This window comes from Plecotus auritus (genome assembly GCF_963455305.1).
Source record: "Plecotus auritus genome assembly, chromosome: 2".
In the NCBI taxonomy this organism is placed as follows: domain Eukaryota; kingdom Metazoa; phylum Chordata; class Mammalia; order Chiroptera; family Vespertilionidae; genus Plecotus; species Plecotus auritus.
The window spans coordinates 35,648,376-35,676,193 of NC_137771.1; the positions used below are offsets into that span (position 1 = coordinate 35,648,376).

The 27,818-nt window shown below is 40.6% G+C and overlaps 1 protein-coding gene across 2 annotated transcripts in view; it reads left to right on the forward strand.

Annotated features, from left to right (window-relative positions):
• The window catches only part of FAF1 (Fas associated factor 1), a 389,848-nt gene that overhangs the window by 67,472 nt on the left and 294,558 nt on the right, over positions 1-27,818 (forward strand). For both annotated transcript variants that reach the window (XM_080652360.1, XM_080652361.1), the window contains one exon: positions 9,674-9,879. In XM_080652360.1, the coding sequence (XP_080508486.1) occupies positions 9,674-9,879 (206 nt within the window). The remainder of the gene's footprint in view (positions 1-9,673; positions 9,880-27,818) is intronic.

The following is a 27,818-nucleotide window of genomic DNA, read 5'->3' on the forward strand; positions in this document are numbered from 1 at the left end:
TTTTTAGGTGAAAGCAATGATAAATGGACCTATCCTTTACCCGTTTTTAAGAATTGTCAGAGTTTCATCCAGAGTAAACATAGCTCATTTCCAAAGCCTGTGCTTAATTTTTTGTTTGATCTTTTTTTTTTTTTTTTTTTGCTTCAAAAGCATTTAATCCTAACCTTGTCTAGAAAGCAAACCAGATGATTATAGGAGCCTCCTTCATGATCTTTTTTTCTTCTTGGTTTAGAAAGTTTTAGACTGCAAAATATGCTCCAGTTTTATTCTTGAGTAAATATTATTTTGTTTTTTGTGCCAAAATTTTTGCTTGCTAAGCCCTTGTGGATTCAGCTGCTGGGTTCTGAGTACATACTGGATATATCTCACATTTAATGGTATTTGCTATGGATGAACGAACTATAGAAATTCCCTTATCCCTGGAAACATCCCATCTCCCTTGTTGCTGGTGATACTTTTTGCTTACTATATTTTATAACTAGAGATTTATAAGTGAACCAATTACTATGTAATTGGTTACTATGATATTTGGGGTATAACTTTCATCAGAGTGGGTTGTTTTTGTTTGCTTGTAAAATGAAAGGAATTAATGATGTCCACAGAAGAAAGTCAGTTGTGTCTAGTTACAGTCTTCAACTATTTTCCTTCCTACTAACTTTTCTTTTTCAGCTTTGAAACCACTGTGGATTCGATATAACTGAAAATTATTCTGTATGGCTACTGACTACAGGAAAATGAAAGAGGGCTCTTTGCACTTACTCATAGGTTTAATACTGAAAGTGGAAGACACAGTGCTAGGAATGGTATATGTTGGCAGTTAAAAGGATATTTGTATTGTATGTTTGATATTTATAGTGAAGTTGAGTGTAGTCTGTGAATACAAGTGACTCTTAATTTGTCAGTTTACACATTAACAGAAAGAGTTACTAAAAAGAGTTTAAACAAACAAAGAATTATGTTTGGAGGGGGAAGAGCCCAATCCCTCTGCTTCATAATTTTTTTTAAAAATCAGATATTTGTGTGAATTTAAAAGTGGGAATATGGTTTTTAATGTATCCGTAAAGTTTACGGGCAAAGAAACAACTTTAAAAAAATTTTTTTTTATTGATTTCAGAGATGAAGGGAGAGGGAGAGAGAGATAAAAAACATCAATGATGAGAGAGAATCATTGATCGGCTGCCTCCTGTATGCCCCACACTAGGGATTGAGCCCGCAACCCTGGTATGTGCCCTGATTGGGAATCGAACTGTGACCTCCTGGTTCATAGATCCATGCTCAACCACTCAGCCAAGCTGGCTGGGCAACAACATTTTTGTTTTTTATGTTTAACTTATTGTGCTAGGTAATTGACATATTTTTCCTTATTTAATACCCATTACAAACGTTAAGAGATAAATGTATTCGTGTAGCATAGGTGAGGAAACTCAAGGTTAGAGGGTGTACATAGACTCATTCAAGGTCACAAGTGTAGTAGGTAGTGAAGTCTGGATTGTTATCTCTTAAAAGCCATACTCTTTCTTTTATATCACTCTGTCCTCGTCAAGGTCAGTAAGCCAGTCATGTCACAACTTCTGTGTTAAGATTTTTTTACATTGGGTAAAAAAGTTGAAATTTAATAATATATATATAACACCTTTCTCCCACAGGTTTGTTTTTACAGTTATTATTTTAGTTGTAAGCAAGTAAAGGCAGATTATTATCCCTCATTTTACAGGTAGAAAGAATAAGGCATGAAGTGACCTGGCCCAGATGATACAGCCTGATGTTGATGGAGTCAGGAATATAAGCAAGTCTTCTGCCTCACCCTCCAAGGCTTATTTCACTAGACAATATGTTGCTAATAAAACATATTTATAAAGTGTGTAACTTATGCAGCCACAAATGTAAATTTAGTCAGTCATAAACACCTAGTGAGTACATATATAGCTATTACATCTTGTTATAATACTTTACGTATTTAGCATATTGTCCAAAGTCTCTTTAAAAATTATTTTTGGAGATAGTTATTGTTAGAAAGAAGGGCTAATGAATTACAAGTAATTTCTAAAAGAGAGCCGATTATATGTTTTCTAAAATTTTATGAGTTAATAGTTTAATTTTACTCATTAACTAAATGGGTGGTACTTATCAGTTCATATTTATTTTATTACCCAGACAGGTGTACTGTATATTTTTTTGTCCATTGTTTAATTCATTGAGAAAACCTAGGAAGACAGGACTTGTTTTCAAACCTTGACCATTATGCTTTCAGAATATATAAATGTCAATGTTTTCTGATTTAGAAAATATCCATTTTGGCTGATTAGTTTCTATTTATTGTCTTCTCTGATGCCCATTTAAAATATTTGATTATTTTCTGAAGACAAGTTTATCTTTTAAACATGTATTTTTTTGTACCTAGAGATTTTACCATGAGATGGACTTTTAAAAATTGAAATAAAGAAGTGCAGAGTTCCTGTTTACTTTGCTGTTGTTCACTGCCTTCCAAGGACCTGTGTGGGTTGTAGAGGAAAGTTGAGTAAGGATAAAAATACTCCTCTAGTTGAAGTTTAGGTCTAAAATAGATTTCTCTATAGATTTTCCCTTACCAATCAGTGTCCTTTTAAAAATTATTTAAAAAATTTTAAAATTTATTTTGTTACAGTTTGCATTTTAAATTCTTGATTAATTAAGAAAGAATATTGAGAAGGTCAAATTAAAGGATGGTAGTCTTCATGTTATAATGAAAAATCTTAAAAATACTTTTTTTGGGTCAACAATTTTGGATGCCCTTGCACTATTTGGAGGTCATTGAACATTAGTGAAAACTGATAGGTTCATTCATTAACTAATAGTCTTTCTCTTTTCCTCTCAGTTTTTTTGATTGCTAGTGAAAAACTCTAGTTAAATTCATTATCTTTTCTAGATTCTGAAATGGAGTAATTATAGCCAGTAACCAAATTTCTCAAGTGATAACTTTTAAAAAAAAACCCTCTTTGTGGCTGACAACCACGCCCAATAGCCTTCTCTGATTAGAAATGTTATTTCCTAAAGTTAGGGTTTGGTAAAGAGGAAAAAAGCACACTAGGAATTTCAGAGAGAATTTCATATAGGAAATCAGTTACACAGATATGGAGCAGGTTGAAAGAACAAAAAAGGGATACCAATACAATCCAGATATAATGACTGCAGGAAACACCTGGACCACCAGGGCCAGATGGAGGTGGGTTCTGCTGGTCAACAAGGAAGGGAGCCTAGGGCTAGAGTAGACTTGCAGTTGCAGCATCCTATGGGAAGGGTAATAGAGCCAGGACTGTGTGGATGGAGTCCAAGGCACCCACTCCAGGAGGCCTGCTCCAGGACAGGTCTGCCCGGGAGAGACCCCTGCTGACCACTGAAGGTCACAAAGTCCCTCCTAGTACTGGTGGGAAAAAGAAAATAGGTTGGGAGAAGTTGAGGTTAACAGAACTTTGAATTTCAGAGGAAGGGCCCTAGGAATTTGGCCCCAGACATATGAGAAAGAATTCCTCCTCAGCTGATACTTGTACATCAGACAGGATGCAAAAGCCTTTTTTTTTTTTTAAAGTATTGAACGAAGTTAGAAGCTAACACCAGTGGCTGATGCTGGAACAAAATCAGATGCCATTATTATGGTGCTGTCACTTCTAGTGTGATGCAAACTGTAAGAAGAGAATTGTGTGTGTCCACGCGTGCGCGCGCTACTATAGCCCTTGTTTCTGTTACTGGTCATAAGGCCATGGTAGATAATTACCAGTTTCTTCTTCCACTATTTATTCTATTTTTCCTCTGCCAGCACCTCAAATACTCAAGATTCTTTACCTGGTGGGACATCTCAAACATTCATTCTTGGAAAATTAGAATCCTCAGTGGTCCTGTCTTTAAAAAAAAAAAAAAGGTTATAGTTTTCCATTAACTCTTATTATTGGACATGCCACAGGAAATAGTCCATTCTTTAGCAGCAACCTATTTTTTTTCTTGGTAATCAGGACCAGTCATTCCAGCTAGTACTTCCTTTCTCCTTTGCTAGTTGATTCAGTAGCATGAGGGTACAAAGTGGTCAAGGGACATTCTTAAATTAGAATTAGAATTTAAGAATAAATTCTAATAAGGATAAATCAGGACCAGTCATTCCAGCTAGTACTTCCTTCCTCCTTTGCTAGTTGATTCAGTAGCATGAGGGTACAAAGTGGCCAAGGGGGCGACCCTCATGCTACTGAATCAACTAGCAAAGGAGGAAGGAAGTACTAGCTGGAATGACTGGTCCTGATTACCAAGAAAAAAAATAGGTGGGAGAACTGTGAAAACATTACATACCTGGGAACTATGATCTCTGAACCACTTAAGCAAAAGTTTGGTAAGTTATTAGGCATAATAGGAGGAACCACCACCACTTAATTCTCATACCCATGTTTTCTGGCAGCATGAGAAATACCACTGTGTTTAGTCAATGATGAAGGCATATACCTCATCCTTTCAGGTGGAACACCAAGCTTTGAGGGTGTTGTCTCCCAACCTGTGCCATAACTCTTAAGCAGGTCATTCCACTGTTCTATCAAGCTAGTTACTTCTGATATATGCAAGTGATACCAGTGCTACACTTCTTTTGCTGTGAAATGAATTCCTGGGTTAGAACCAGTGTTGTGTTGGAAGCCAGTGAGCAATAAGGCATTTTCTAAATGCACTAGAGGCCTGGTGCATGAAATTTGTGCACTGTGTGTGTGTGTGTGTGTGTGTGTGTGTGTGTCCCTCAGCCCAGCCTGCACCCACTCCAATCTGGAACCCTTCAGGGGATGTCTGACTGCCGGTTTAGGCCCAATCACTCTCACAATCCAAGACTGCTGGCTCCTAATCACTTGCCTGCCTGCCTGATTGCCCCCCCTGATAGTTCCCCTGCCAGCCTGAATGATGCCTAACTGCTCCCCTGCCGGCCCGATCACCCCCAACTGCCCTCCCCTGCAGGCCCGGTCGCCTCCATCTGCCCTCCCCTGCAGGCCCAGTTGCCCCCAACTGCCCTCCCCTGCCGGCCTGGTTGCCCCCAACTGCTCTCCCCTGCTGGTCTGGTCACCCCTAACTGTCCTTCCCTGCTGGCCTGGTCGCTCCCAACTGTTCTCCCCTGCCAGCCTGATCACCCCCAACTGCCCCCTTGCAGGCCTGGTCACCCCCAATACCCTCCCCTGCTGGCCTGGTCACCCACAACTGCTCTCCCCTACTGGCCTGGTCACCCCTAACTGCCCTCCCCTGCAGGCTTGGTTCCCCCCAACTGCCCTTTTTTGCTGGCCATCTTGTAGCGGCCTACTTGTGGTGGCCATCTTGTGATGACTTGAGGGCGTGAGGGCCACCTAGGCTTTTATTAGTATAGACTAGAAGTCTAGTGCATGAAATTCATGCACAGGGGTGGTCCCCTCAGCCCAGCCTACACCCTCTCCAATCTGGGACCCCTCGGGGGATGTCTGACTGCCAGTTTAGGCCCGATCCCGGGGATTGGGCCTAAACCGGCAGTCAGACATCCCTCTCACATTCCAGGACTGCTGGGTCCTAACTGCTCACCTGCCTGCCTGCCTGATTGCCCCTAACTGACCCCCGCCCCCCACAAGCCTAATCATCCCTAACTGCCTCTGCCTGCCAGCCTGTTCGCCCCTAATTGCCCCCCCCCCCGCCAGCCTGGTTTCCCCTCACTGCCCCCACCCTGATGGCCTGGTTGCCCCCAACTGCCCCCCTCCCCCGCTGGCCTGGTCACCCCTCACTGCCCCCCTCTGCCGGCCTGGTTGCCCCATGCAGCCTACTGTTCAGTTGTTTGGTTGTCCCTCACTAACCCCCCTGCCGGCCTGGTCGCCCCACACAGCCTGCTATTCGGTCATTACTGTGAGGGCGTCCTGACCAATTTGCATATTACCCTTTTTTAAAAAAATATATATTTTATTGATTTTTTACAGAGAGGAAGGAAGAGGGATAGAGAGTTAGAAACATCGATGAGAGAGAAACATCGATCAGCTGCCTCTTGCACACCCCCTACTGGGGATGTGCCTGCAGCCAAGTTACGTGCCCTTGACCGGAATCGAACCTGGGACCTTTCAGTCCACAGGCTGACGCTCTATCCACTGAGCCAAACCGGTTTTGGCACATATTACCCTTTTATTAGTATAGATCAGTGGTCGGCAAACTCATTAGCCAACAGAGACAAATACAACAGTACAACGATTGAAATTTCTTTTGAGAGCCAAATTTTTTAAACTGAAACTTCTTCTAATGCCACTTCTTCAAAATGGACTCTCCCAGGCCATGGTATTTTGTGGAAGAGCCACATTCAAGGGGCCAAAGAGCCGCATATGGCTCGCGAGTCGCAGTTTGCCAACCACTGGTATAGATGATTGGTGGAGCTGGCAGAAGCATTGCGTGAGGGAAGTCAATTTCACATCCAGAAAACTCTTTTTAAGTGAGAACAATTGCCTCCTCCATGCTAGAAAGGATCCATTACCAGATTCCTGAGAAATGGTTCCATATTTGTCTTTTTGTTTGCATTTTAGGCAGTAGTTTCCCTAGCCAGATTCAGACTTAGTGATGGGGAGTTGATGTTATACCTATGCCTAACCTCCTTTTCTGTTAGCATGGCACATTGTACATAAATATGCTGAGTAGACCTGGGATAGTAAGGGGAAAAAGTTGACTGACATCAACAGAACAATGTCATCTTATTCATATTGAGAGCCCCTTTTTCAGTGGATAGCCTATAAACATTCACCTTCGAAACATATATATTTACCTTTTGTGTCCATTCTAAAAGATCCATTTTCATATTTGTTTCCTAGACTTTCCTTTTATTCTATTCAAGTCTTGATCAGCTGGCCAACTCATTAACTATCAATGTGGATATGTGCCTCAGGATCTTTTTCCTTCTAAATGAAATGGTCAACCTGTGGCAGTTGGAGGCTTTTCTTTCACTGCTCTCTTTGATTGGTGCTATAATGCTTTAGCAGCCTATTTTTTCAACCATTTTCCCCTTTCTCATTCCAAATATTTTTTTCTAAGTTAATTAGTTGTACTATCTAATAAAGAGGGAATATGCTAATTGACCCTCACGCTGTTGCAAAGATGGAAGTGCCCACAGCCAATAAGGAGGGAATATGCTAATTGACTGCCCTGCCCTCAAAGATGGAAGCACCCACAGCCAATAAGGAGGAAATATTCTAATTGACTACCCCGCCCTCAAAGATGACTGTGCCCACAGCCAATAAGGAGGGAATATGCTAATTGACTGCCACACCCTCAAAGATGGCGGTGCCCACCACCAATAAGGAGGGAATATGCTAATTGACTGCCCTGCCCTCAAAGATGGCGGTGCCCACAGCCACAAGATGGCGGTGCCCAGTCCCCTCAGCCCTGCTGGGGCAGCAGGCACGTGGCAAGGCTGGGCCCGCCCCCAGGCGGGCCCGGCTGCTCCGAGTGCCTTACTCTGGAGTTTCCCAGTCCTCTCAGCCCCCCAGCTGCCCAGGGCCGGCCCCAGGCATAGGCAAGCCTCAGATGGAGCCTGCCCAACTGCCCAGGGCCACCCAAGGCTCAGGTAACCAGGGCCGGCTGAGGCTTGCGCTGCCAGCAGTGGTGGCAGCAGCAGAGGTGTGATGGGGCATCGTCTTTCCCTGATTGCCAGGTCGCCTCCTGCCCCTGAGGGATCCCGGACTGTGAGAGGGGTCAGGCGCCATCTGAGGGCTCCCGGACTGTGAGAGGGGGCATGACTTATCTTTTAGATAAGTCATTTTCTTCTGCTTAATTGTATGAACAGTGCTTAACTTGGCATGTTTTGGTCATTCTTTTGGTTGTTCCTATTCTGGTTTCTAGCTTATTGCTTTTCCTTAAATTCTGGGTGAGAAGAAAAATGTTTTAGACTGAGCTTGTAGTTCTGGTTGTGATAATAATGTTTCAATGGAAGCAATACATATGTTCCCTTCATTTCTACTTTTCCCAGTGAGAAAAAAAAAGTGACAGTATATGATAAGTTAAGTCAGAGAAAAACCGAATTCTTTGATTGTTATTCCTCATTAGTTTGTCAAATATTTGAGTACCTTCTATATATAAAATCTTGAGCACAGGGCAAAGGATACAACACCAATGTCAGCTTCACCCTTGTGGAGCTTATATTCTAGTGGGGATTTAAATGTCAAATGATTAATTATACAACTAAATACATAATTATTGATAGTGGTGAGGAATTTGAACTAGCCTGAGATAGTAAAATATGTTCTTAATTGATAAACATTTAATGTGAGATATGAAGGATAAATACAATTAGCTAGAAAAAACATGGAATTTGGGGATGGGAAGGAAAGAATAGTCTGTGTTTGCCAATGAAAAACAATCAAGGTTAGACAGAAGAAATGGAAGGCTGTTGTAGCTAGTAGTGTAGAGAGATGGAGATAGTATAGCACAAGATAAGACTGGGAAGGTAGATAGGTTCAGATCATACAGGACCGTGTATGCCACTTTAATTATTTAGGTGAAGAGCAGAGGGAGTATTGAAGAAAATGATATGAAAAGATTTCTGTCTTTAACTTCAGTCTACTGGTGATATGAAGTGAAATGCAGGTGAGATTAGTTAGGACAGTTTTGCATTAGTTAATATAAAAAGTGATTGTGGCTTAGAGTAGGGTGGCAGCTTCAGAGGGGGAGGATGGATGACTTATCTGAAAGATATTTAAGAGGTAACATTGAAAGGACTAGTTAGATGTGGGAGTTGAGAGAGAAGAAGGGGGTCAAAGATAATGTCAGAGGTTTCTGGCTTGGGGAACTGATATGAGGAATATTGGAGAAGTATCATTAATGAGTTACAACTTTGGATAATACTGAGTTTGAGATCTTACTAGTTTGAGATCTTGGTACCAGGCATTGTGCTAAGCTTTTCATGCACATTATCTGATTTAATCCTTACAAATATAATTAATTTTCTTAGAACCAGGATTTTATTTTTATTTTTTAAGAAGGGAAATATTGGAACATATTTAAATGTTTTTGAGAAGAATCCAAGATAAGGAGATGTTGAAGATACTGGAAAGGAAGGGATAATAATCCATAATGTAAAGTTAATGAGAAGATGGTTTCAGATTTTGCATAGATAGAACGATGTCTTCTCTGTTTTATAAGAAGAAAGAGTGTGCATATGTGGGTTAGTTTATGGATTTGATATAAAAAAGCTAAGGGAATTTTCTCTTGATGGCATCTGTTTTCTCTGCAAAGTAGGAAAAAATATATTTTATGACTGAGGAGTCAGATGGGGAGAATGGAGGGTTAAGGAAGGTGAAGTATTAAAATAGTTTTTGTGAAAAGTAGAGTTAATCAATCAAATAATGATTCATTGTTTGAGTGTGAATAAAGATACTGTTCTTAATTCACAGAGTTTAAAATAATGTTTTACCAACATCATAACAACATAAGGCAAAATCTAAATGCAAATGCTATGTATGATACTGCTGATAGACATAGAAAAACAAGGATGGGACAGAGAATAATGTGGTCTACAGTCATTTGGAAAGATTTTGTGGAGAAAGTAGAACTTAAGGTTAGGTGTGGATGTATAGGTAGGTAAATTTGATAGGAAGAACAGAAAACGTATGGAGCAGGTTCTTAGTGGTAATCCGTAATGATTTGATTGATGTTAATCCTTTTTTAAATGTTAATATTTCAGTGACTATGGAAGTGAAACTATATCAGGACCTGCATTTGATCCAGCAAGTCATCCAGCTCCAGCTCCTGCTCCTTCTTCCTCCTCAGCATTTCGACCTGTAATGCCATCTAGGCAAATTGTAGAAAGACAACCTCGGATGCTGGACTTCAGGGTTGAATACAGAGACAGAAATGTTGATGTGGTACTTGAAGACAGCTGTACTGTTGGTAAGGTTTTCCCTATCACAAAGCCTTCATAAATTAATAGTTCATTAGGTAAATATTCAGTTTATGTATTTTTTCTTTTGAGTTGACTGCCAACAAGGGGAAAAAAAGCGAATGGGATGGGGTGGGAAAGAAAGAATAGTTTGTGTTTGTCAGTGAAACACAATCATTTTTCTCATACAGATTATTTTGCTCTATTTTTAAATACTGTGTTGAGGTTGAGGTAATTTTGTTCCACATATATGGAATGGCATATGATGCTGTTTTAGCACATATGCAAATCAAACATCTAGGAGCTTAAATGCCATAATTATTAGGTACATTGCATATAGGACTTTATAGCTGAAGTCCACTTTTCATGTTATGAGAGAAGAAATAAGACATGTTTTTATCACTCCTTCTCTTTGCCAGCTGGATAAATACTTCAGTACTATTCTTTCAAAGGAAACTCAAAGTGTATGCCTGCCATCTGTAGAGAAGCTATGTTGAACTCATATTTAGTTTAGATTTTTGAACCATATTTATTGTAGGACCAGAAATTATATTAATTTCTATTTTAATATAGTTTTACCTTAAATCTAAATACCAGATATTTCTGAAATTTTGTCTTTGTTCCTTTTTGAGGAGATTCTTTCCTAATTTTATTAATTTATTACAGAGAAAAGCAAGGCTGTTAAAAGTATGATCATTCCTAAACATGAATCAGATTGTTATCCTTTACTTAAAGCCATTTAGAAACTTTCCATTGTTTTTAAAAATTCAAATCTTTTAACATGGCTGTAAGTCCCTGCTACATTTATAGTTTTCATCTATTATCACTGTCCTTATAGCTCACTATGTCTAAATTGTAATGGACTTATTCATTTTTTTTTTTAATCGATTCAGGACCTATGTACTTGTACCTTCTTCTGCCTAGATTCCTCTCCTAGTCCAGCCATTTCTCCCCATGCCCATCCCTATGTCCCCAATTATTCTCCTGTATATTCCGTTAAAAAATTGTGGTTAAAAAAACTACATAACATGAGATCTATGTTCTTAACAAAATTTTAAGTGTACAGGATAGTTTTGTAAACTATATACACATTGTTGTACAGCAGATCTATAGAACTTTTTCATCTTGCATAACTGAAACATTGTATCCACTGAACAACTTTCCATTTTCCCCTTTGGCCAGCCTCTGGCAATGATCATTCTACTTTCTGTTTCTCTAAGTTTAATTACTTTAAATGCCTCATATAAATGAAATCATACATTATTTGTCCTTCTGTGTCTGGCTTATTTCACTTAGTATGATATCCTCAAGGTTTATCTGTATTGTAGTATATTACGGGATTTCCTCCTTTCTTAAGGCTGAATGATATTCCATTGTATGTATATGTACATTTTCTTTATTCATTCATCTGTTGGTGGACAGTTAGGTTGTTTCCACCTCTTGGCTATTGTGAATAATTCTGTAGTGAACATGTAATTGCAGATCTCTTTCAAGACCCTTCTTTCCATTATTTTGGATAAATTCCTAGAAGTGGAATTGCTGGATCATGTTAGTTCTATTTTTAATTTTTTAAAGAACTTCTGTACTCTTTTTCCATAGTAGCTGCTTCATTTTGCATTCCCACCAATAGTGCTCAGGGATTCCAACTTTTCATCCTTGCAAACACTGCTATTTTTTGGTTTTTAGTTTTTAATTGTTATTGTTTTGTTTTGTTTTTAAATATAATGGCCATCTTATGAGGTAGAAGATGATATCTCATTTTGGTTTGGGTTTGCATTTTCATGATAATTGGTAATGTTGAGCGTTTTTTCACATACCTGTTGGTCATTTGTATGTCTTCTTTGGAGAAATGTCTGTTCAAGTCCCTTGCCCATTTTTAAATCAGGTTGTTTACTTTTTTGCTATTGAACTGTAGGACTTCTTTATGTATTTGGATATGAACTCCTATCACATACATGGTTTGCAATTTTTTTCTCCTGTTCTGAATGTTGCCTTTTCACTCTGTTGATTGTTTCCTTTGCTTTTCAGAAGATTTTTGGTAGTCTCACTTAGTATCATATCTTTGTTGTCTGTGCTTCTGGTGTCATATCCAATAAATCATTCCCAAGACCAATGCTGTGGAGTTTTTTTCTAGGAATTTTATAGTTTCAGATTTTACATTTAAGTCTTTAATCCATTTTGAGTTAATTTTTGTGTATAGTGTAAGGTAAAGGTCCAACTTTATTCTTTTGCGTGTAGATACCCAGTTTTCCTTGTATGATTTATTAAAAGAGACTATATTTTCCCCATTGTGTAGATTTGTCTGTATTTTACATAATTTCCCTATAGTGATCTTTCTAGAGTGTAAATATTCCTATATATCTTTCAGTGATTTCCGTATCTCCTATATTCTATTTCATTTGTCCTTTCCATCTTTGATTATCTCATGTAAATTTTTCCTCTTATGGAGCCTTTCTTGACTTCCATGGACATAGTTAAGTTGATTTGTTTCCTATGATTCCATAAAAAGTAATAGAGACTTTTTAAATGGATTTTAAAATATCTTATTCTTTCTTTATGTTTCAGGTTTCTCTTGTTAAAGACCAGGTCTTATTCTTCTACAAATTCTCTCTCTAAGCACAGTGTTTGGCACCAAGCAGTACCTGTTGAGAAATTAAATGGCTCAATAAATGAGTATATGTATATATTTATATGTACATTAATTCATCTGCCATAGGAAATTTAAAAAATATACTCATTAAAGTTTTTGTGACCTGTAATATAATTGTTAGTTTTTAGATATAGTTCCACTTACCGTTAATTAAAGAACTGGATAAATACTAATTTTTCTGTATATGTATAAGTGTAAAAATGCAAAAAGATGCTCTAAAGAAAATGCAGCCCTAACCGGTTTGGCTCAGTGGATAGAGTGTCGGCCTGCAGACTGAAGGGTCCCAGGTTCGATTCCGGTCAAGGGCATGTACCTTGGTTGTGGGCACATCCCCAGTAGGGGGTGTGCAGGAGGCAGCTCATCGATGTTTCTAACTCTCTATCCCTCTCCCTTCCTCTCTGTAAAAATCAATAAAATATATTTTAAAAAAAAGAAAAAAGAAAAGAAAATGCAGTTTTCCGTGTTATTGGAAAGATTAGGAAAAGACCAAGTATAAAAGCAAGCCTAAAGACAGCCAAAAACTTTATATCAGAGTGACACCTAGTGGCAATTGTATTGGTCTTTTAATGTTTTTAGTGTTTGTTGCTGCAGTTTCATTTTATTATAATATCCTTCTATTTTTTAAAAAAATCTTGAATAAATTAAAAATTTTTTTTAAAATTATCGGTTTTTCTATGAAATTACTATCTTGTGTGAAGTAGTGTGATATTAAGGGTAGGAATTATTGTGTATTATAACTATAAGATCTAGCAGTGCATTGGATTTAACCTAACAAACAAGTATTTGTCCAATAAAGTTAGTTGAATCAGTGCTGTCAGCAAACTTACTTTGGCTGGGCTTACTCAGCATAGCCTTAGTTCCATTTCTGGAATATAGTAGAAAAATAGGTCTGTTATTAGTTGAACCATTTGCCTTATTTTTTTGTTCTTTTTGTTTTTAATCTAATTTCTGAAAACCACCTTTATTATATTGGATACATTTTAGTTTAAAAGAATCATATTGAGTTGTGGAAATAGTTAAGACATTTAATTTAGCAAGTGCATTTTGAGCTTGAAAAAATAGTTCAGGATATTTCAAACAAATTTTTGTCCTGAATTTGTAAACTTAGTTTCTGGTTTTGACTCTGTAACTTAGATTAACTGTAATTTTTGGCACATGCCTTAAACCTCTGTACCTTAGCAACTCTTTATGAGTAGTAAGCACTATATAAGAGGTTGGTCTTTGTTATCAGTACATGTGAAAAGAAGGAAAGAGCAGCAATCTTATCTGCCTTGTACAGATGTTGGGAGTATGAAAAGACAATCATAGCTTGTATTTTTAAGGAGGAAAGACAGCAAATGTGCATTAGTAACATTGTTCTTTGGTCTATTTACAAGTGTCTTTTGCCTCTATGCTAACAATTATGTACTCCCCAGATTATATTTAAAATCATTAAAAAATCTAAATAAGCAGCATCTCAAACTGTGGTCTTAATGGGTATAGTTTATTTATATACTATAGGCCTGGTGCATGAAAGTTCATGCGCTGGAGGGGGGTCCCTCAGCCCGGCCTGCCCCCTCTCACAGTCTGGGAGCCCTCAGGGGCAGGAGGCGACCCAGCAATCAGGGGAAGGCGACACCCCATCACACTTCTGCTGCTGCCACTGCTGGCAGCACAAGCCTCGGCTGGCCCTGGTTACCCAAGCCTCAGGTGGCCCTGGGCAGCTAGGCATCCGCCATCTGAGGTTTGCCTGCGCCTTGGGCCAGCCCTGGGCGGCTTGGGGGGATAAGGGTTTTGGGGGACTCTGGAGACAGGCGCCGGAGTGGCTGGGCCTGCCCCCAGGCCTTGCTGTGTGCCTGCTGCCCCAGCAGGGCTGAGGGGACTGGGCGCCACCATCTTTGAGGGCAGGGCAGTCAATTAGCATATTCCCTCCTTATTGGCTGTGGGCACTGTCATCTTTGTGATGACATGAGGGTCAATTAGCATATTCCCTCTTTATGAGATAGGATTAGAAATGTTTCTTTACTATAGCTGTATATTTTAAAATATGTACTTTGAGTAAAAATTTTTTAAAATAGAGAAGTATAGAAAGAACAAAATGAGTATTTTGCCCTTTTCTCATTCTTAATTCCCTGCTATTATCAGTTTTGTTTATAGTTTAATATTGCTGTTTTATAGAAAGCCTTTAAAGTTAATGTTCTCTCACCTACTTTAATCCCTCATGTCACCTTTGTTGTCTTATCTTTAAAGTAAGGCAGTGAAGATCAGAACCTTGATATATGTTTTTTGGCATCTATACTTCCTGCCATTCATCTTCAGTCTCTTCTTTCTTTGACACTTCCCTATAATTTTTCATTCTTTCTTTGAAACATTCTAAAATAGCTCTTTCCTTTTTTAAAGGAACATATATAGCAATGGCTATAATAGTAAATAACACATTACTTTAACAAGGTCTCATATTTAGCAGCACTGCTGAAAATTAGGAAGTAAATTACAAAGACATTTGTAAAAATCAGATAGATCATTTTATTTTAGATATTTTTACTTTGGGCTTAAAATTATGCTAAGTTCTTGGAGTATACATAAATAAGATAGTCCTTATCTCAGAAGAACCCATGGTCTATATTTGGATAGGAGGTGGGAAGAATACATGGAAATAAAGGGCATTTATCTGTTCATTAACTCATATATTCACACATACATACTCATATTACCCACTCTACAGCAATCACTATGCTCACTGTTCTTATATAGCTCTTAGTTTCTATACAACGCATATGACAACTGTGAGACAGACGTTATTATCCCTGTTTCAAAGATGAATAAACTGAGAATTCTGAACCACAAATTCAGCCTTAAACTGAGTCTAGAACCCATAATCTTTCCAATGAAACAATTTCTGTATGGAAGTACACACAAGGTGCTATGAAGATATTGAAAAAGAAGTAATTCAATTTTAGAAGTAATTCCATTTTGAGGATATGGGAAGGGAATAATTAGAGTTGTGGGGGTGCTCAGGAAAGATTTCAGAAAGGGACTAAGCTATGAAAGAAATGTAAGTTAAAATATGTCATGTGGACAAAGTGAGGGAAGTTTATTCTAGGCAAGGAAAAGCACAGAGAGGAATGATAATGGTGTGTCTGGAGGAATGATGAGGAATATGAAGCATTGAGCATATATTTGGGGATATACTTTTCATTTAGTTCAAAGTTAAATAGAATCTCTCCTTTTTCGCTAGTGACAGGTTCATGCCTCCCTCCCCTCCTCTTACTCTGCCTCTGCCCTTTTATACTCATTGACATACTTATTTTCACATTGCCTTGAGATAGCCAGAACCTGTATCCCTATTTTATACTAGTAGACTAGAGGCCCAGTGAACGAAATTCGTGCACTTGTGGGGGCGGTCCCTCAGCCTGGCCTGTGCCCTCTCACAGTCCGGGAGCCCTGTGGGGATGTTCGACTGATGGCTTAGTGGGCCTACACTGTCAGTCGGACATCCTTAGCATTGCCATGGAGGTGGGAGAGGCTCCCACCACTGCCGCTGTGTTTGCCAGCTGTGAGCCCAGCTTCTGGCTGAGCGGCGCTCCCCCTGTGGGAGCACACTACCAGGGGGAAGCTCCTGCATTGAGTGTCTGCCCCCTGGTGGTCAGCGCGCATCACAGTGACCAGTCATTCCACCATTCGGTCATTTGCATAATAGCCTTTTTTTAAATGTATGATACACTGTAGATAAGGCCCCCTAGAACCATAAGAGATGCAAAAAATTCACTGTTAACTCATTCTCGAATTGCCCCCACTTAAGATCAAATTGCCCCCCCTATGGGGCATGTGCTGCACCTTGGGAACCACTGGGCTTGACGCTTTTCCTCTCTGAGCTTCATTTCTGAATACATATACCATGGGAATTGTAATCTCTTCTCCGCCTTTTTCACTGTGTTGTCATGAGGTTCTGAGCTAATAAACCTAGAAATGTTTCATCAAGTAAGTGATATCTAAATGGGAAGGGATTGTTATTTTTAAGCTCATGGATACCCTTGCAGGTAGCAGGTGCTGATTAGGGGAAGAGGGCATGATTGTTTCCTGGGACTGTAGCTATGGAAGCTTTGTAGAGGGTTCAGTGGGCCTCGGAGGGGCAGGCTCTGGCCAGCATCCCTGTAGCGGTGGTCATTCCTGGAGGTACTGGCGGGGGGCAAGGTGTTAGGGGGGTGCTAGGGGTGTGGCGAGGCTGAAGGGGGTGTAATTGTCAAACCTTCCCGCTTGGCGCCATTCTTTAAATTGCACGTGGCTGTTTTGCAGTTGTTCCTGCTCAGGGCGGGGCTCCAATCTCCTGGAGCGGGGTGTGGGCTGGGCCAGGGCAGAGCCAGGCGGGCTAGGAGGGTGGGTTTAGCCGCGCCCCCAGTGTGGTTTAGCCCGCTTCCGCTGCGGAGACTGTGCTGCTGCTGTCGGGGGGAGGGGGGGAAGAGTGTAACTCTTGGGGGGCTGCTCAGGCCTTCCTCCACCTGGGTCTGGAGTTGTAGGGAGGAGAGGCGGGCCCAGCCCCAGTGGAGGGGGCCCAGCAGTGGCGGGCCCCGGGCCCCGGGTGCCTCGGGAACGCTGATAGGTGGTCGCCAGCGTGCTGTTGTTGTGGACACCCCTGGTGGGGGTGGCGGGAGTGGTGGGGGAAGAGATCGGGAGTCGAAGGTGCAGGCTGCAGCTACCCCCAAGGCTGGGTCTTCTCCCCGTCCGGTCAGCCTTCCCGTCCCCCCGGAGGTGCGGAGGCTGGGGTAGGATGTCTGTGCAGAGGGATTGGAATAGCTGCTCATGGCTGCCTCCTCTTCCTTCTTTGCAGTCTGGGCTCCTGTCAGGCACTCTCCTCAGACCCCTGGGAACTTGGCTCTGGCTGCCTACACCCTGCTGGTCTGTCAATATGCAAATTGGTTGTTACTGGGACACCATAACAGACAATTAGTGTATTACTGCTTTATATGTTATACTAGTAGATGTGAAAATTGACACAAGAGAATCAATGATTTCTTGGTTCATGGAGATTAATGGGTTTGGAGGGTTTTGTAAAACCTAGTCTAGTAGGAGGGTCAAGATGGCAATGTAGGTAAATGCTACACTTGCCTCCTCCCACAACCACATCAAAATTATAATTAAAATAGAGAATAACCATCATCAGAACCACCTGAAATCTATCTGAATGGAAGCCCTACAACTAGCGAATTAAGGAAGAAACCACATTGAGACTGTAGGAAGGACGAAGGCATGGAATGGGTTAGTCTGAAATCTCTGGTGTGTTGTTCATCAGGAGGGATATCTGAGTAGTCCCCTGCCTTGGTGACTTCCTGAAACCCTGCCTGACCCAATTTGCAGTCCCACTCAAACTGTTGGCTGTGGCTTTTCCATATGAATGCCCTGTCTTGGCTCAGGCTTCAGACTTTCCGAAAATCTCCCAGACAAGCAGCAGCTGGCTCCATACCTCTCTATAAGTGGCCCCAGGCCTGGCACTAGCAGCAGCTTCCCAAGATTCGCAGCTTGGCTTCTCCTAGGTACCTCCAAGCCCATCACAAGTAGCAGCCATCTGCAAATTGTTCTGTAGCTCATGCCTGATGGCCCCAGGCCAGGGCCCAGGTAGTAGCTGACCTTGCGCCTTCCAGAAGGCTCCAGAGCCAGTGCACCTGGAGGTCAGCTTCAGACCATGCCAATTTACAACCTTGCCACATCCATGAGTAACACATTCAAGGGGCGAACCCAGTGTGCATCAAAGCCCCATTGAAGCAAGTCTTGCTCCATAGGGGTGTCTCCTGCACAACAGCTCTTCTGCTGTAGTTGCAGTTGGTATACACTGCCAATAGGCCTGGTGGTCAATCCCTCTGAGTGACACCAACAGCAATCAAGGCTCAACAACAGGGCAGTGCATAGAGCCCACAGAGGGGTGCACCTGTAGTGCCCAGCTCAGGTGACTGGGGAGGCTGAGCCCCTGGGCCCTCCTGGACACCTACTACACAAAGCCACTCTACCGATTCCAGGAGACATAGCAGCTCTACCTAATACATAGAACCAAACACAGAGAAGCAACTACAATGTGAGACAAAGAAACATGTCAAAAATGAAAGAACAAGAAATCTCCAGAAAAAAGAACTAAATGTAGCAAGCAAAATTCCAGATAAAGAGTATAAGGATACTAAAAGAACTTTGCGAGAACTTCAAAGAACTTGGATCATCAATGACATAAAAAAGAACTAGTCAGAAATGAAGGATAATTTACAGGGAATCAAGAGTAGTGTAGAGGATGCCGAAGATCAAATCAGTGTTGTGGAATCAAAAAACACCCAATCAGCACAACAAAAATGAATCCAAAAATAAGAAGATAGTGTAAGGAGCCTCTGGGACAGCTTCAAGTGTATCAACATTCGCATTATGAGGTGCTCTAAGGAGAAGAAACTGAAAACCTATGTGAAAAAATAATGATAGAAAACTTCCCCTACCTGGTGAAAGAAATATACTAACAAATCCAGTAAGCACAAAGAGTCTCAAACAACATGAACCCAATGAGGCCCACACCAAGTTACATCATAATTAAAATGCCAAAGATTAAAGACAAAGAGAGAACCTTAAAAGCAACAAGGGAAAAGCAGTTACCTACAAGGAAGTATCCATAAGACTGTCAGCTGATTTCTCAACAGAAACTTTGCAGGCCAGAGGGCAAGAAATATTCAAAGTGACGAAAAAAAGGACCTACAACCAAGATTACCCAGCAAAGCTATCATTTAGAATTGAAGGTCTGATAAAGAGTTTCACAGACAAGAAAAAGCTAAAGGAGTTTACCCCCAAACCAGTAGTACGTGAAATGTTGAAGGGTCTTCTTTAAGAAGAAGAAGAAAAGTAAAACAGATCAAACATATGAACAATAAAATGGCAATAAATACATATATGTCAACAATTGAATCTAAAAAGCAAAATAAACGAACAAAGAATCTAATGGACAGAATTACTGATGAATAAAATATAATCAGAGACTTGGGAACATGGAACAGACTGACAAATCTCAGAGGGAAGGGGGAGGGAGGGCAGGAAGAGATTAACCAAAGAACCTATATGCATACTAGAGGCCTGGTGCATGAAATTCGTGCACGGGTAGGGTCCCTAGGCCTGGCTGGCAATCAGGGCCCATCAGGTTCCCCGCCTTCTCCTTCCCACACCACCCTCGAGCTGCTACCATGCAATTCCCTGCCTCCCCGCCTTTTTCCCTCGCCACCGGCGCACTGCCACTGCGTGGTTCTCCCTGCTTCCCCGCTTCCTCCTTTCCTTGTTCCCTCAGCACCTCGCTGCGCCACTAGTTGCCCACCATGTCCCCACATCCCCATCTCCCCGTCTCCTTCCATTGCTGCCTGCACACTGCCACCACACAGTTCCCCCTGCCTCCCCACCTTCCCGCCTCCTCCTTCCCTGTTCTCTCAGGGCCCCACCGCCACCACTGGTCGTCTGCCATGTTCTGCGCTGCTCCCTGGTGGTCAGCGCACATCATAGTGAGCGATCAAACTCCTGGTCTCTCAGTCGAACTCCTGAGGGGACACGTTGCATATTAACCTTATATATATATAGATATGCATTACCCATGGACACAGACAGTAGGGTGGTGAGGGCCTGGGATGGGATGGGAGCCAGGTGGAGGGTGCAATGGGGGGATATAAAGAGGGACATCTGTAATACTCTCAACAATAAAGATAAAAAAACACCTATCTAGTTTAACTGGGCAAGAAGTAAGCAGTTTTTTTCATATTTTTATCTTAAGGAAGGTCACTTAGTGGGTGCTTAAATACTTTTAGCAATGGTATGCATATTAATTTAAGGCAGTGATTTTATTGTTTATCAATCTGACTATAATTTTTTTTATAAGGACAGTGATGGCATTTATTGAGTAACTATTATATCCAAGGATTTATGCTAATTACATGCATGATCTGATTTAACTTAATTTTGAATATGAAGGCACTGAGGTTCAGAAAGCTTAAGTAACTTCCATAGTTGCATATCCAATAATTGGTAGAGCGGGGATTCAAACCCAGAGCCAGTGTTTTAGTCAGTTTTTTTGTTTTTAATTGAATTTATTGGGGTGACATTGGTTAATAAGATTATAGAGGTTTCCAGTGTACATTTCGATGATACATGATCTGTATATTGCATTGTGTGCCCACTACTCAAGATCAAATTATCTTTCATCACCATATATTTGGCCTCCTTTACCTTTTACTGTCCCCACCCCCTTTCCTTCTGCTAACCATCATACTGTTGTCTGTGTCTATAAATTGCAGTTTTACATCCCACATATGAGTAAAATCTTATGGTTCTTAGCTTTTTCTGACTGACTTATTTCACTTAGCATAATAGTCTCAAAGTACATCCATGTTCCTGCAAATGGCAGTATTTCATCTTTTTTATGGCTGAATAGTATTCCATAGTGTATATGTACCACATCTTCTTTGTCCTTGATCTTTACAATCTATTAAAGGACACTTTGATTGTCTCCATGTCTTGGACACCAAGAATAGTGCTGCAGTGAACATAGGAATGCACATATCTTTGTGAATAAATGTTTTCGAGGTAGATACCCAGAAGAGAGATTGCTGGATCATATGGTAACTCTTAATTTTTTAAAAAATTCTCTATTGTTTAAAGTATTACATATGTCTCCTTTTTTCCACATTGACCTCTCCCCGGCCACCCCTACCCCCCAGCATATTCCCTCACCCCTCCCTATTGTCTATGTTATGCTTACATGCGTGCATACAAGTCCTTTGGTTGATCTCTTACCCCCTACCCCCTGCTCGCTCGCCAGCCCACACCCATTGCGGGTTGCCCTCTGTGTGTGGGGTGACCGGCAGGGTGGGGGCTTTGGCCTGGTGCCACCCGCATCCTCTGCCACCCACCCCCAGTTCCCCGTTTGCCATCGGGTGATGGGAGCCTGTGGGCTGGGGGGAGGGACCGAGAGGTTGGCCGTTCTGCCCACTCACTGGCCCCGCCCCCGCTGCCACCCAACCTGGTTCCCCATTTGCCATTGGGCGATCAGAGCCTGATGGGCAGGGGAAGGGACTGAGAGGTTTCACATTCCTGCCTACTCGCCGTCCCCGCCCCCGTCCCTGCCCCCGCCGTGGGTTGCCCTCTGTGTGTGGGGTGACTGGCGGGGCGGGGGCCTTGGCCTGGCACCAACTGTGTCCCCCGCCACCTACCCCTGGTTCCCCAGTGGGATTTATTCTGGGGATGCAAGGATGGTACAATATCTACAAATCAATAAACATGATACATCACATAAACAAATTGAGAGACAAAAATCACATAATCATATCAATTGATGCAGAAAAAGCATTTGACAAAATCCAACACCCTTTCTTGTTAAAAACTCTCAGCAAAGTGGGAATAGAGGGATCATACTTCAACATAATAAAAGCCATATATGACAAACCTACAGCCAACATCATACTCAATGGGCAAAAACTAAAACCATTTTCTCTAAGAACAGGAACAAGACAGGGATGCCCACTTGCACTACTCCTGTTTGACATAGTACTGGACATGTTAGCCACAGCGATCAGACAAGAAGATACAAAACGTATCCAAATTGGTATACATAGAAAAATTTAAAGACTTCATCAAAAAACTACTAGACTTAAAAATGAATTTGGCAGTGTAGTAGGATATATTTCTTTATATTAGTAACAAACAATTAGAAACTGAAATTTTAAAAAAATACCGTTTTACAATATTATTTTTAAAAATGACCCAGGGCCGAAACCGGTTTGGCTTAGTGGATAGAGCGTCGGCCTGCGGACTGAAGGGTCCCGGGTTCGATTCCGGTCAAGGGCATGTACCTGGGTTGCGGGCACATCCCCAGTGGGAGGTGTGCAGGAGGCAGCTGATCGATGTTTCTCTCTCATCGATGTTTCTAACTCTCTATCCCTCTCCCTTCCTCTCTGTAAAATATCAATAAAATATATTTAAAAAAAAAATGACCCAGGGATAAATATAGCAGGAAATATCCAAGTCCTTATTCTGCAGCTACAAAATATTGCTGAAAAAATTAAAGACCTAAATAAATGGAGAGAATATATCATGTTCATGAATTAGAGGACTCCATTAAAATTTCATTTTTTTTCCTTCCACGTTGATGTATAGAATTAGTTCAATTCCAATAAAAATTTCAGCTTTAAGTAAAATATATTGAAAAGTTGATTTTAATATTTAAATTAAAATGCAAATGTTGTAGACTGTTCAAAACAATTCTGAGAAAGAACAAACTTGGATGGCTTTATACCACCTAATTTTAAGCCTGACTTTAAGGCAGTAATCATAATATGTATTGGCAAATGTGATAGACATAGGTCATTGGCACAGAATAGAGATTCTAGAAATATATATGCCTGGTCAATCAGTTTTGGAATATATACTCTTCAACTGGCACATTTGTATATCCAAATGCCAAAAAAGAAGAACCTTAATCCTTTTACAATATACAAAAATTAGCCCCAATTAATTCACAACCCTACATGTAAGGGGCTAAAACTATAAAGTTTATTACAGAATATCTGTGCTTTTGGTTAGGCACAGTTTTCTTTGTTTTTGTTTTTAGATAGGACACCCAAAGCACAAACCATAAAAGAAAAATTGAAATATTGAACTTAAAAAAAATTCTACACTGCTCTCTGAAAGACATTCTTAAGAAAATGAAATGATAAGCTAAAGACTGGAAGAAAATATTTACAAAACACCTTATAAAGGACTTGTATCCAGAATATTTAGAGGACTCTTAAAATTTAATCTTAAGAAGCCAAACCCGATAAAAAGGAGGCAAAGATTCTAACAGACACTTCATCAAAAAAGATATCGGTAGAAAATAATCATGAAAAGATGTTCAATTAGGGAAGTCAAAGTAAAATCATAATGAGCTACAACTATGCACCTATTAGAATGGCTAAAATTTAAAAAAATGTATGCCAAGGGCTTATAAGAATGCAGAGCAACTGGAATTTCCATGGTAGGAATACAAAATGATACACTTTTGAAGATGGTTTGGTGGGATCGTACAATGCAGTGGTTCTCAACCTTTTTAATACCGCGACACTTTAATACAGTTCCTCATGTTGTGGTGACCCCCAACCATAAAATTATTTTCGTTGCTATTTCATAACTGTAATTTTGCTACTGTTAAAATGAAATGATAAGCTAAAGACTGGAAGAAAATATTTAGGCTCTGTGGTGCAAGTGGGCAATAAAATCTTAGGCTCTACAGCAGCGGTTCTCAACCTGTGGGTCGCGACCCACAGGTTGAGAACCGCTAGCAGGGTTGCCTAAGACCATTGGAAAACACAGATATTTACATTACGATTCATAACAGTAGCAAAATTAGTTATGAAGTGTCGTGGCATTAAAAAGGTTGAGAACCACTGTTGCAATGTAAAACATGTACTTTCCATATGACTCAGCAATTCTGTTTTTAGGTATTTACTCACGAGAAATGAAAACATAATCCCAAAAGACCTGCACATGAATATTCAGCAGCTTTATTCATAAAGGCCACAAACTAGAACACCTCCATTGTCTATCAAGTAATGAGTGGATGTACAACTTGTGGTATAACTGTGCAATGTTTATAGGAATTTTTTAGCTTCATTATAATATTACTAGAGGCCTGGTGCACAGATTCGTCCACGGGTGGAGTCCCTCGCTGTGGCCTGCAGGGATCAGGCTGAAACCGGCTCTTTGACATTCTCCGAGGTGCCCCGAATTGCGAGAGGGCAGTTCTCGGGTGATGATACATCCTGGAATTGGGCTCACTCCTCTCTGGTTCCCGGTGCATCACCCAGGAACCGCAGCTGCCAGGTCACCACAGCTCGGCAGCTCCTGTGTTGAGCGTCTGCCCCATGGTTGTCAGTGCAAGTCATAGCTATTGGTTGGAGCGCCTGCCCCCTGGTGGTCATTGCATGTCATAGCTACTGGACGTAGCTGGGTTGTCATGAGGAGGTTCTGAGCTAATAAACCTAGAAATGTACTAATACTTTCCAAGCAGAACACAAATGGCAGGTTTGATTTCCTTATTGTGTCTACTGAGATAGGCTGCCTCATTTTCTTTTGGGGGCAGTTTTAACCTTTTAGTGTCACCTTATGCTTTTTAAGTTTAAAAAATGGTAATAGGTGGCATTGATATGAAATGTATTCTGAGTTAAAAAAAAGTTAACGTGGAATTTGAGGCCCAGAGAGTGCCTATAATTTGGCTTCAAGTAGGCGTCATGAAGTGATGGAACTGACATAACGCTTTCATCCTAGTGATCATAACATTGCAACAGTGTGATGTGTTCTGCTTGGAAAGTATTAGTACACCTCCAGTATAGAATCCTTTACAATCCCCCGTGTTCAGTTTTCTACAAATTATAAAGGTTTATTACTATAAACTTAAATCACAGATTTCTTCAATATGATTTTAAAAGAAGGTAATAAATTCTATAGACAGTGTATTTATTAAAACTATTTATTAAATCTGAAGGAAAATAAAAACTACATAAAATTATTTTTCTCAGTCACTTAAATGACAGATAAAGTATTTGTAAATTTGTTTTCAATTTATTGGAGTATAGCAGACTAAACAGAATGACCTTTTGCAACTTATTTCTCCGTTGGGCAGGCCAAAATCTGTTTAGAGTAATTGCTGAGTAAGATTTGAGGTAGGCTTTTTTCTTTCTTTCTTCCTTTCTTTTTAGCTTTCTCTTCTCTAAAAACTGGAAAGTTCTTGAGAAAGGTTGCTGTTAAAAACAAAAAAGCAAAAACATTTATTATACTCAGTAACATTTGAAATATCCATGTTAATCTATAAAATAAATTGTTATATGTAATAATTTAGGATTCATGGGAATATAAAACTGCGTGAATGTAAAAATATCGTAATTTCCAATGTAAAGGTAAGCAAAATACAGTTAATATGCCTAATAATGTTCTAATAATGCTTTTATGAGCTACATCTTTGTCTGGTTAGTTTTTCTGAAGTGTTCAAACCAGGGAAAACATTGGGATTTTTGTTTGTAATAACTCTGTACGAGAAATTAAAATTTACAAGAATTTCTGTTTCTGCCCTCAAAGGATCAGAGGACTAATTTGGATGCTACCTGCTGTAAGCATTTAGAAAACGACAAAATACTGAAACAATTATGTTTAGGCAGCACAGTTGGCCTGTGATCCCTGAGGAAAAAGAAGCAGATGAGGTAAACTCTAGTTGCCTCAGATTTCTGCCTGCAGGGAATTTCTAGACCACTCTTCAGGGATAGGGAACCCAAGCAGAGCCTAACAGTTTTGCCTTGTTTAAAAAGAAAAAAAAAAAAAAAAAAGAGTTGGAGATCCATGAGGCTGAAATGACTGAACTGTAAAGGGTGGAGAAATAGAGAAAAGAGAGCTACATAGAGGAAAAACTCCAGAAATCTGGATTGTATTATTTTCAAATCTTTGAATAGTAATCTGTACATCATAGGGTAAGCCAAACAATTTTTTCAGCTCATAGGTAGGATTAGGAGACCATTAAATTTCTTTTACCCAGAGGAAAGAGATCTTGTTGAACATGTGGGACAATTATTAGAGTCTCCAGAGGAACATTTTTCATATTAGTAATTAAAACTGAGAAATTTAAGTATCTATATTTATAAAAGGCTAATATGCTGTGTCCCTCCGACCATCTGACCGGTGGCTATGATACACACTGACCACCAGAGGACAGATGCTCAACGCAGGAGCTGCCGTGATGCGTACTGGCCATTTACAAAGAGATGGCACTGTGGACCTGGTGCCGAGAAAGCAACACTCGGCTTCACCCAAGTGGGACACAGGCCCCGCCTTCACCCTGGAGCGATAGCCCACCAAATCACAGCCAATGCTGCTCAGACCCCATGGTGCAAAATGTGGCCCACAGCCCAGCCCAGCCAGGAAACGGTGGCTGTGGGTGCTGGGTAATGATGTCATGTAGTAACACCTGGCTTCCTCTCCCTAGCGACGACTAGCCTCTTTGCAGTTTCTTCAGCCCAGGAAAACGACTTGCTTTATAGCCAGGTACAAACATGTTACACTTTAACCAAATGTCTGTGAAGCATTTTCATGTGCCTCATCTCATTTGATCCTCATAGAAGTCCTGGAGTAGGTAGATAGGAGACTCAGTAGAATCCTATTTTCTTTTCATTAGCTGGAAACGATGATTTAGAAAGTTTAGAAACTTGACCCGACTGCAAAGAAGTAAGAAATGGTGGACCTTGAAAATGACTTCATGTTTTCTCACTGTGGAGAATATAGTCAAACACTGCTGCAGTTAAATATTTTATCCTTTGTTCTCCCTGCATGATCTACAATAATAATCTTCTCCGTGTTGATATTTACTGCTGTGTTGCTGACAGTTACCCGAAAGAAAAGTTGGGGTGCTTCACTGGGCTGGAAAAAGTTTAGCTGAATCAGAAAGCAGATCTAATTAAGCAAGTTTATCTATATATAAAGCTCTCGCTGACGCCAATCGCACGCATGTTTTGATCTGTCATTGTCGATCGTGAATTTGGTTGACACTTCTATTATAGAGAAAGGGCGAAAAGTGATTATTAAAATATTCTAAATAATTTCCTTTGAATGTGCACGAATTTGTGTACCGGCCCTCTAGTCTACACTAATAAAAGAGTAACATGCTAATTAAGCGTACCTTCATGACGCCCACCAGCCAATCAGGAGTGAGTATGCAAATTAACCCAACAAAGATGGAAGGTTAATTTGCATACACAGGCGTGGAGCTGCTGGGGGTGGGGGCGGGATGCAGGTGTTCTGCAACACCACAGCCGCTTGGGGCCTCTGGGCAGGTGGGAAGGTGAAAAGGCAGCTTCGGGCCGGAGCAGAAAGGCGGCTCTGGCTAGAGCAAAGGTGGTGCCGGCAGCCAGGGGAAGGAAGGCCCATTCTTGCACGAATCTTCGTGCATCAGGCCTCTAGTTTATTAACAAACAGCAATAATGAAAACATTAGATGTTAACATGAATAAGATTCTTTGTAAAAGATAGTTTTCCAAAAAAGCACAAACAGTACTGAGCAAAAGGACATTGTTTTGCATTTTTGCAAGGTCTTCAAATGCTATGCAGAAGATCGCTGGATTGTTATCTGCTTCTCCATTCTTTCTGTTGCAATGTGTTACTTCCGTTGAAATATTTTAAGAAAACCGGTATATAATTGGAGGAGTATTTGAATAGCCCTTTCAGATAATAGTCTTATAGTCTTATTTGATACTAGAGGCCCAGTGCATGAATTCATGCACCAGTGGGGTCCCTTGGCCTGGCC